The sequence below is a fragment of the Camelina sativa genome, chromosome 15 (assembly GCF_000633955.1).
Source record: "Camelina sativa cultivar DH55 chromosome 15, Cs, whole genome shotgun sequence".
NCBI classification, from domain to species: domain Eukaryota; kingdom Viridiplantae; phylum Streptophyta; class Magnoliopsida; order Brassicales; family Brassicaceae; genus Camelina; species Camelina sativa.
Window position 1 is genome coordinate 23020985 of NC_025699.1, and position 11701 is coordinate 23032685.

General features: G+C 39.8%; 1 protein-coding gene across 1 annotated transcript; it reads right to left on the reverse strand.

Moving 5' to 3' along the window:
* LOC104748696 lies at window positions 8604-10073 on the reverse strand. Its single transcript, XM_010470299.1, has 3 exons — window positions 9871-10073; window positions 9325-9759; window positions 8604-9186 (listed from the first exon to the last, which is right to left on the reverse strand). Exons 1-3 carry the CDS (start codon window positions 10071-10073, stop codon window positions 8604-8606), a joined length of 1221 nt encoding a protein of 406 aa, XP_010468601.1.

The window sequence follows — 11701 nt, forward strand, 5'->3', positions numbered from 1 at the left end:
AGAAAGAGAGAAAAAGCTTTGTGAGAGTTCTTGAGCGTTTTTGGGAGATTCTTGGAGGTTGGTGACGTTTCTTGGTGAGATTTGTAGTTGGGCTCGTTGTGGGAGCTTCCTAGAAGCGTTTTCTTCTTGTGTTTAGGTTCAGATTTGTCTTGGCAAAGGTAAGTGCAGGACCATGACTTATCTAAGCTAGAGAAATCTTTAATCTGCTTGTTGTGTGATGTTAGACTTGTTAGATTGTTGCTATGGACGTTAGGAAGCTTTCTTGTGGCTTGGGATCGAGTTTTGTGGTTGTAGGAACGAAGATCCGGGGAGAAGCTTTGGAGGAAAACGATGCTCGGCATTGCATCGGTCGATGCACTTTGTGCGTCTGTCGATGCAGATGCGAGGACGGCGCGTAAACTCTAGGGTTTTCGTGTTATGTCGAGCATGCGTCGGTTGATGCATTGGGAGCATCGGTCGATGCAAGTTAACCTTGCATCGGTCGACGCAGATCTTGTGTCGGTCGATGCATGTTGGTGTCGGTCGATGCAGTGTCCTGGTTTGTTATTGTTGATTGTTGATTGTTGTTTGATGGTTAGAGATACTCTATTGCTTGTGTGTATAACCCAGTAGATGAGAGGATTGCCTTACTGAGTGTTTATAAAATACTCATGCATTGCAATATGTGTTTGTGGTGCAGGTAAAGGCAAAGTGTGATCGTGGAATCAAGGCAATGAAGAGGAGGATGTTCTAGGGACTCGGTTTGATGTTGTCTGGCATTGCTAGGTTGCTAGAGTTGGGTTATTAGAACATTGCTAGGTTGCTGGTTCTATGTTTCCTGTTATTTGATTATTGGATATTGTTGATACTATAATTATTGGTTATGATATTGGTTATTATTGGATATTTATTGGTATTGTTATTCCGCTGTTGGTTTTGATTGTGGTTAGGTGGCTAGTGAATATGAGACCACTAGTTGTAGTTTATTTATTATATTATAATTATATATTTATTATTAAAACAAAAAAAGGTCGGTCCTTTCAACCGTGGAGGCTATAAGTACCTCCTCACCCCCATCATTTGTAATTAACTTAAAGAAGTGAAATAAAAAGAAAGTTTCAATAAAGAGTGTTCTTCATAAGTTCTCTAAGACTAGTTACAATGGTGAAATTATTCAACAGTTGAAGTCATGCAATAGTCAGTTGAAAAAAATAAAAGAGCTGAGGTGGAAACAACTGAGTTGAAGACCAAAAGTTTGGGGTATACTTGCCACGTGGCAGGTTTTTATTGGTTAATTTTTTAAAATTAGGATAATATTTAGATAAAGAAATGTGTTGTGTTTCTATTGGATGGTGAGATTGCATATATTTTTTATTCAACCCAATTATTTGAAATCAATTCTTATAGAATCCAAAAATTTTATTTTAAAATTTTTATACCAAAATTCATCATTTTTCATTCTCTATAAATAGAGACTTGTTTCATTTAATTTGGACACACAAAAAAAGACTCATCTTTTCTACTATATTTTTCTATCAGCTATCATCTTTTATTTCTTGTTTTTATTATTTGCAAACAATTTATATATTTTATTAAATAAAAACAAAATCTCAATTTATTATATAAATTAATTTAATTTTTAATTATTTTAATTTCATTTGATATTAAATATGATTAATAATATGTGAGCACAAAAAATAAACATAAATAAGGTGAAAAATATGAAATAAATTTTGGTGGGGTTAGATGTTGTATTTTTTTTTTTTTGAATAAAATGTAAAATTTATTCGAAAAAAGCTTTTTACATTAGCGTTTGGTTAAAAATGGTTGAAACTAGAAAATCGAAAAGTACAAGCAAAATGTTTGGTGTTATCTTGTGGCCAGCCACAGTGCCAGAGCAGCATTTGATTTGCTGGTGCACTGAGAGTGGAATGAGAGTAGCTTGTCTCTTATATTCCGGTCGATTGTTTTGAGTAGATGAGGAGCTGTGACTGATGGTTCTCCATGCCTTCTCTGGTCCCGTTCTCGCCATAGTGTGTGAGCGGTGGCCTAAAAAGCATAGCGCAGCAGATATATGGTAGTGGAGTCGAGTGTATCAGCGGTAAGGAGGGACAAATTGTCATCCCAGGAAGTCGAGATCTGTGTGGACAGAATTTATGAGTAAGGCCTGTCCATATATCTGCAGAAAATGGGTAGGAGAAAAAGAGGTGGTCACGAGTTTCCAATGGTGCATAACAGAGTACACATAAAACGAGTTGAAACTTTCACTCCAAGACTGCATTCGGTCCCCTGTTAACAACNAAAAAATAAACATAAATAAGGTGAAAAATATGAAATAAAATTTGGTGGGGTTAGATGTTGTAATTTTTTTTTTTTTTGAATAAAATGTAAAATTTATTCGAAAAAAGCTTTTTACATTAGCGTTTGGTTAAAAATGGTTGAAACTAGAAAATCGAAAAGTACAAGCAAAATGTTTGGTGTTATCTTGTGGCCAGCCACAGTGCCAGAGCAGCATTTGATTTGCTGGTGCACTGAGAGTGGAATGAGAGTAGCTTGTCTCTTATATTCCGGTCGATTGTTTTGAGTAGATGAGGAGCTGTGACTGATGGTTCTCCATGCCTTCTCTGGTCCCGTTCTCGCCATAGTGTGTGAGCGGTGGCCTAAAAAGCATAGCGCAGCAGATATATGGTAGTGGAGTCGAGTGTATCAGCGGTAAGGAGGGACAAATTGTCATCCCAGGAAGTCGAGATCTGTGTGGACAGAATTTATGAGTAAGGCCTGTCCATATATCTGCAGAAAATGGGTAGGAGAAAAAGAGGTGGTCACGAGTTTCCAATGGTGCATAACAGAGTACACATAAAACGAGTTGAAACTTTCACTCCAAGACTGCATTCGGTCCCCTGTTAACAACTTATTCAGGACTGCTAGCCATACCATGAGTGAGTATTTGGGAGTGGCCAGTGAAAACCAGACTCCTTTATACCAGTGTGGACGTGGTTGCGGATCCTGCAAGCTCTCCCAGGTCTCCTTAGTGCTGAAAACCGGTTTAAATGAGCCTCCTTGACCTTTCCAGAGAGCTTTATCCTCAGCTCCAACCAGTTCTTGAAAGCGGACCTCATCCAAAGCATTCTCAATATTGTTGAGAGAGTCGACACGGTGCCTTCTGCGCTGGTGGGCGAAAGCCTCTGTAACTGTGGCATGTATGGGGATCCCCATATGAATGTACCCCCGCGGGCATGCTATGTCAAGTAAACGTCCCATAGTCGACCAGTTGTCATACCAAAAGGATATGTTCCTTCCACTCTGTACTTCATATTTGGTATAGTCTTTTCGGTTAAGGTATAGTTGTCATACCAAAAGGATATGTTCCTTCCACTCTGTACTTCATATTTGGTATAGTCTTTTCGGTTAAGGTATAGTTGTCATACCAAAAGGATATGTTCCTTCCACTCTGTACTTCATATTTGGTATAGTCTTTTCGGTTAAGGTATAGTTGTCATACCAAAAGGATATGTTCCTTCCACTCTGTACTTCATATTTGGTATAGTCTTTTCGGTTAAGGTATAGTTGTCATACCAAAAGGATATGTTCCTTCCACTCTGTACTTCATATTTGGTATAGTCTTTTCGGTTAAGGTATAGTTGTCATACCAAAAGGATATGTTCCTTCCACTCTGTACTTCATATTTGGTATAGTCTTTTCGGTTAAGGTATAGTTGTCATACCAAAAGGATATGTTCCTTCCACTCTGTACTTCATATTTGGTATAGTCTTTTCGGTTAAGGTATAGTTGTCATACCAAAAGGATATGTTCCTTCCACTCTGTACTTCATATTTGGTATAGTCTTTTCGGTTAAGGTATAGTTGTCATACCAAAAGGATATGTTCCTTCCACTCTGTACTTCATATTTGGTATAGTCTTTTCGGTTAAGGTATAGTTGTCATACCAAAAGGATATGTTCCTTCCACTCTGTACTTCATATTTGGTATAGTCTTTTCGGTTAAGGTATAGTTGTCATACCAAAAGAATTGATTTTGGCCACTTATGTCACCAAAGTGCACTTATCTTTTCGGTTAAGTGTCCTAAGAGAACTCCACAATTAAGCGTGCTTATGCTGGAGTAGTCTCAGAATGGGTGACCTTCCGGGAAGTGATTGCCGGAACTGTGTGAGTGAGGACAAACATAGAAAAAGATCATGTGGTGATTTGTAGAAACGGTAAACAAGTCTTTAAAACCTCCTAGACGTAGCAAACCGACCGTCGGATATGGATGGGCTCACGGACCTAATGAGAGGACGTGAGGCCTATTAAGGAAGGTGGGCCCATGGCCGGGAGTGGACAGGAGGCTCAATGAGAGGTAGCGGTCGGGGCATTACAAGTGGTATCAGAGCCGAACCCAGTCGAGTGGGCTCACACCATCGGGAGTGATGGTCTTGGTGTGGAACAAGGACATTGGATCTGTTAGTAGGGGGTGAATTGTGACACTTCGATTTGCGGAGAGGTTTGCAATAATTGATTTGGTCACCTATGTCAACAAAGTGTATGATGTGTGTGGTTTTTCACTTCAAATCTTTTACCTTAAAAGACCACACAACTGCTGAAAGTGCACAGCTAATCGGTAGTAGTATTTAAGGATCGATCCCACAGAGAGAGAGTTGTTGTTCGACCGAATCCAACGGAATTAAGTAAGGCTAGGACTCAATAGAAATAGGGTTTTGTGGTTGTCACGGTTGTAGCAAGCAAATAAACGAAAGTAAAAGCAAGTAAAATAAATGAAACAAGCGTTGGGCATCAAGGGGAATCGCATGGGTTCAATGATCTATCTATTTAGGAAAGTTTAGGGTTAGTTTGTCTATCTAAAACTCAGACTACAAAACACTAATAAACCGTTAACTTAAAGTTCTCAAACTAACCGTCTAAGATCACTACACCCCGTAACTCAACTGTCGCAGGCTACAACACATAGATCAAAGCATTTAAAACAGGTTCGACTAACATCCGTGGCATTCCATAGGTAAAGGCTATGTGCTTCCTATGTCTCCCCACACATCTAAGCTCGGTCAAGCACACATGCAAGCTTTTGGCAAAGCACACACACTTTAGATCATAGTTAGTTCATGAGGCTAACTTAAAGCATTAAGTAAAGACTTAGAATTAAAGCATAGAATAAACTGAATTTAAATCTAACAAACCCTAAAAATTGCCACCTAAACTAAGATCATCTCCCCCCTTTGATTTATCCCTTTAAACCCAACTAGAAAACTACTCTAGCATGTTTAAGGGAGTAATCAAAGCAAGGTTTAATAAACTCATAAACATAAAAGAATAAATAGAGAAAAGGGTTTTAGATATTACTTCAATGATTGTCAAACAAAGTGTAAGATCATTTTCCTTAGAAACAAGAACAAAGTAAATAGAATAGAAAGAGTTTGGTGATCTCCAAGGCTTCAAGAGAGGGACGAGAGAGAGGTCTGCAGGTCGTGGCTATTTTTCTGGTCGTCGGCTCCTTTGAGGCACTTTTTTGGGCACACCCTAAACCCTACGGCTTAGAAGAGTATTTATAGGGTTCTGTCTAGGTTTAGGGTTTTGTAAGGGTAGAAACGTCTTCTCTTGATAAGTGCATGGAAAGAGCGCCGTAGGAAGCTTCTAGAACCGTGGTGAAGATTTGGACTGGGCCGCCATGGTGGTCGGTGGTCAGGCCTTCAAATAAAAGCCCATGGGCTTGATGGTTCTTCTTCGGTCGGTTTAAGGTACGTCTCGGTAATTCGGGCATAACTTCCGGATGGTTAGATGGATCGACTTGATTCTACTTTGAGGAGAAAGATGACTCTCTCCGCTTTCCATAGACACCAAGTATGTCGAAATGTGAGTTCTGTAAGTTCTTCAAAAGTTGCTCGTACTGTAAGGCTCTGAAACTTTCCTAAAACATATTTTCCTTGCCTTTTGGTCCTTTTTGATATAAAACCTGTAAAACCTTCTTGAAACCTAAAATACTTGATAATATACATTAAAGCGTTGAAATCATATCAAACTCATCCTAAATGCATACTAAAACTATAGCTAAAATGGGTAAAATAATGATGTTATCAACTCCCCCAGACATAGTTTTTGCTTGTCCTCAAGCAAATAATCATACTAAATCATGGAAAAGAGGTTTTGAAAATAATGGGAATTCACTTATCTTTGGGGATATTGTCTTTGCACTCTTCATCTCCTTGACATTAGGAACTTCCATTTGTAAACCACCATGAGAGTCATCAACTCTCCTTGATCCCACAATTCTTAGAGTTTCCAGAATCTCCATTGTCATCTCTTTACATTGATTAAGCAATAATAAAAAGTGAAATCTTACCAAGGGAAAATCGATCAATGGCTTGCAGACTCTCTTCAAGCCAAGACTTTCTTCATATGATTCATTTCCTCTCCCTTTTCTCACTTCTTCTTTTTTTCTTTTTTTTTTTTAATCAAAGGTGTAGGCAAATAATGAGGTCATCGGTAATTTACCTACCCCTCGCTTCCAAGCTTTGTGTGATCATTTGAAACAAGAGTAGAATAATGAGGTCATAGGTAATTTACCTACCTCTCTAAACTTATCAAAATCATCTCATCTTTTATTCTCTTTTTTTTTTCTTTTTTCTTTTTTTTTTAGTATTGAAGGGAAGAGAGAGGGGAACATACTTTTGAAGAAGTGCAATGTCTTGTGTGGCTTGAATGTAGAGATCTAGTCCAATGTATACCAATTCCCTGGGCTTGAAAATTAAGTCCGGTTTAGGTCCTATAAAAATTAGAGACAACGTTAGATCATCTGAATATCCATCGAATAGGGACTTGGGGGATTGTTGAGTCGGCTCACAGTCTTTCCAAAATTTGGTTCTGTTGTCAAGCATAATCAAGATTCATAAGAGTGTTAATCCAAATCAAATAAGCCTTTAGAATAAGATCATAATCCCCTACTAGTTTTGACTCAATAAAAAAAATGTGACTCGATAAAATATCAAAATTATTGATGTAAAAAGTGGAAAAAGGTTTCACGTCAATAGAATAGAAAGCAGCATTAGTATAGGATGGAACATCCTTCCCCCAGACTTAAATCACACTGTCCTCGGTGGGAAAAAAGAAAGAGTTGAGGATTAAAAATCATAAGGAAAAGTGTAGGGTTTAAGAACAATGTCACCTTGATGGAATGTGTTTGTGTCGATTCTTAGACGTATTATGGTTGCCCAAAATTGTCTAGAAGTCGGCTATGGAATGAAAATGTGGTGACTAACCGTGTGTACTTCCTTTGGTTGCTTGACATCAAGTATGAACTAGGCTAAGTTCATTCGAATTCTGTTTGATAAATCTCTAAATGCATCCTCCTTGAAACAAAAACCTAAAACCATCAATAACAATGAGAAAATAAAAATAACAAATGCATACCTAAGTAAAAGAATGGTGATGGTAGGTGGTGAGGATGGTGGTGGTTCGGAGTTTTCTCGCGGTATATGGGTGAATGGCCGCGGACATAAGCAGCAGGTACGATGATGGTACGCGGTACATAGGACATGGTACGTGGTACACAGTGCAGGACATGGCATCGGCTATGGCTGGTATGGCTAGTGGGGACTCTCGGCATCGATCACATGAGGATTGTGATGATCCGTTGCCTTCGGCTTGCATCGGTCACATTGAACATGGCTGGTCAGTAGGTGGTGCTTGCCACTAGTCATGTGGTGCATTGCCAATCCATGGGTACTTCTTCTTCCTTCTTTTTTGGCTTTTCTGTTTTCTATTTTTTTTTTGTGTTTTTTTTTTTATAAACCTGAAACTAAAATGCAAAAATATCAATAGTAAAAGAAAATAAATCCTAAGAATAAAAACTTACTAGCTTGGGTTGCCTCCCAACAAGCGCACTTGTTTAACGTCGTTGGCTCGACTTTGGTTGCTTTCTCAAGCATGGTTAGGAGAGTGAGTTGTCCTTAGACAAGCTCTCTTGGATCTTCCTCCATCAAAGGCATCAGGTGGCTCTCTTGCATAGTCTTCTTCTCTACACCTTCGAGTAGGTGGGTTGAATGGTTTAGCTTCATAGAAAATATCTCCATTGACGTTGGTGAGAGTCATTCTTCGGTTAGGCCAGTCCATGACGGCTCCGGCTGTGGCTAGGAATGCTCCTCCAAGGATAAGTGGTGTAAACCTCCCTTTCTCAGCATTGATGACTTGAAAATCGGTTGGAACATTGCAGATTCCAACTCTCACATGAATGTCTCGCACCATTCCGTCGGGTATTGTGAATGAGGAGTTGGCGAGTCCTATGCGTATGTCTGAGGGTTGTAGGTGTCTCAAGCCAATCTTCCTTGCAGCATCGGTTGACATGATGTTGATACATGAACCAGAATCACATAATGCATCTTCGAATGTAACTCCATTGATAGAACAAGTGATGAGGAATCGGCCAAGGCTCTCCACTTTGTGTAGTGTGTTGAACGGCTGTGGATAGTGTAAGGCTTGATCATAGATNCTGAAACTAAAATGCAAAAATATCAATAGTAAAAGAAAATAAATCCTAAGAATAAAAACTTACTAGCTTGGGTTGCCTCCCAACAAGCGCACTTGTTTAACGTCGTTGGCTCGACTTTGGTTGCTTTCTCAAGCATGGTTAGGAGAGTGAGTTGTCCTTAGACAAGCTCTCTTGGATCTTCCTCCATCAAAGGCATCAGGTGGCTCTCTTGCATAGTCTTCTTCTCTACACCTTCGAGTAGGTGGGTTGAATGGTTTAGCTTCATAGAAAATATCTCCATTGACGTTGGTGAGAGTCATTCTTCGGTTAGGCCAGTCCATGACGGCTCCGGCTGTGGCTAGGAATGCTCCTCCAAGGATAAGTGGTGTAAACCTCCCTTTCTCAGCATTGATGACTTGAAAATCGGTTGGAACATTGCAGATTCCAACTCTCACATGAATGTCTCGCACCATTCCGTCGGGTATTGTGAATGAGGAGTTGGCGAGTCCTATGCGTATGTCTGAGGGTTGTAGGTGTCTCAAGCCAATCTTCCTTGCAGCATCGGTTGACATGATGTTGATACATGAACCAGAATCACATAATGCATCTTCGAATGTAACTCCATTGATAGAACAAGTGATGAGGAATCGGCCAAGGCTCTCCACTTTGTGTAGTGTGTTGAACGGCTGTGGATAGTGTAAGGCTTGATCATAGATCTCTTTCATCTCTTTCCTTGACTCACAACTCTCAAGAAAGAATCGGTCAATATGATAAATAGAACAAGCTTTTACGAAAGTGGTACCTTAGGGAAGTCTCCCAACTGCTCGGTTGAAATCACCTAGATCTCTTAGGCTTATCGTGCGTGGGTACCAGCGGTTGTTCAAGAGGGTGAGACAACGTGGTTGATCTTGTAACTGTGTTCCCTCGAATGGCTCATCTTCTTCTTCATAGATCTCCCCTTCTTCAAGTTCTTGCAAAGGTTGGACTCCTTTGAAGGTTGTGATAGTGTTACAAGCGACATGGGGTGTTGATCCTTCTTCTCCTATATGTGAGATGTCGTGTGGTGGTGAGGCTTCAAGAGTTGTTACAGCAAAACAATCCTTGGTAAGGACCGAAACTTCTTCTCCTTGAGAAATCTCTTGCGAATCGGGTGTAAGGTTCTTGGTCTCCATCAGAACTTGTGGCTTATTTCTCAAAAAATACTTTTGATGTTCTTCGGTGGCTTGAGCAGATTCCTTCACGTCGAGATGTTGTGGAGGATGAATAAGGCTACCTTGTGGTTTGTTCTCCACGAAATCTTCTTGTCTTGAAGTAAAAGAAAATGAATGTTTTCCTTTTTCGAGTAGGATTTCCTTTTCTTCTTCTTCTTCCTCCTTGTCGGATTGATCTTCTTCCTTCTTGTGTCCAGCAACACACGAGATTGAGCTTTCTAGATTCTCCTCAAGAGACTTGATCCTCTTTTCCATAGCAGCTTGCTTAGCTCCAATGTTAGACTCAAGTAGTGGAACAAGAAAACTAGTGAACTCTTCGGTTAGAGTGTCTCCCAAGGTATCAACTTGTTTACCAATCTTTTCCACTTTGGTTTCGGTTCTCTTATCTCTCTCTTCATACTTCTCCATATGGTTTCAAAGGTCGAGGGTCTTGTTAAGAATGGCTTTGGAATTGTTGCAGTAACGGCTCTCCAAGGCTTTAATCTTCAAGTTGCAATCGCTAACATCCTTAGCATTCTCCCTTATCTCCTTTGATTGTTGAACTTTTCCTTCTTCAAGAAAAAGGAGCTTCCTCTCAAAGGCTTCAGCAGTTTCAAAATTTTCCTCCTCTACTATTCTAACTTCAACAGCAAATTCATCCATTCTTCCCGATAGATACGAATGGATTTTGTCGAGATTTCCATGTATCATCTTCATAGTCTCATCTAGAGTGTTTGTCATCCGACTTATAAAGTTCAATATCATCTCATCTTCAGCTTTTTGTTGAGTAGACTCACGAAAATTGTCTTGGTAGACTCGGTTTGGGAGTCAGAAAGGATCTCAGTATTGGTGTGAGCGGTTTAAATTGGTTGCGGCTCTCCTTGGATAAGGTCTTTGAAAGCGACTTGGACGGTGACTTAGGACAGGTTCCCAATCTTCATAAACATCATATGGAGTTGGAGATGGTCAAGTTCTAGGGTTACCTCANTGTTGTGGAGGATGAATAAGGCTACCTTGTGGTTTGTTCTCCACGAAATCTTCTTGTCTTGAAGTAAAAGAAAATGAATGTTTTCCTTTTTCGAGTAGGATTTCCTTTTCTTCTTCTTCTTCCTCCTTGTCGGATTGATCTTCTTCCTTCTTGTGTCCAGCAACACACGAGATTGAGCTTTCTAGATTCTCCTCAAGAGACTTGATCCTCTTTTCCATAGCAGCTTGCTTAGCTCCAATGTTAGACTCAAGTAGTGGAACAAGAAAACTAGTGAACTCTTCGGTTAGAGTGTCTCCCAAGGTATCAACTTGTTTACCAATCTTTTCCACTTTGGTTTCGGTTCTCTTATCTCTCTCTTCATACTTCTCCATATGGTTTCAAAGGTCGAGGGTCTTGTTAAGAATGGCTTTGGAATTGTTGCAGTAACGGCTCTCCAAGGCTTTAATCTTCAAGTTGCAATCGCTAACATCCTTAGCATTCTCCCTTATCTCCTTTGATTGTTGAACTTTTCCTTCTTCAAGAAAAAGGAGCTTCCTCTCAAAGGCTTCAGCAGTTTCAAAATTTTCCTCCTCTACTATTCTAACTTCAACAGCAAATTCATCCATTCTTCCCGATAGATACGAATGGATTTTGTCGAGATTTCCATGTATCATCTTCATAGTCTCATCTAGAGTGTTTGTCATCCGACTTATAAAGTTCAATATCATCTCATCTTCAGCTTTTTGTTGAGTAGACTCACGAAAATTGTCTTGGTAGACTCGGTTTGGGAGTCGGAAAGGATCTCGGTATTGGTGTGAGCGGTTTAAATTGGTTGCGGCTCTCCTTGGATAAGGTCTTTGAAAGCGACTTGGACGGTGACTTAGGACAGGTTCCCAATCTTCATAAACATCATATGGAGTTGGAGATGGTCGAGTTCTAGGGTTACCTCGGTAGAAAGCTTCTCCTTGATGTTGGTGTTGTCAAAAATTAAAATTTTCGGTACCTTCTTCATTAGGGAACTGATATGTCATGCAACAGTAGAAGTCTTTGAGCTCTTCTTCTCCATCTTTTTTAGCAGATGATAGATCAT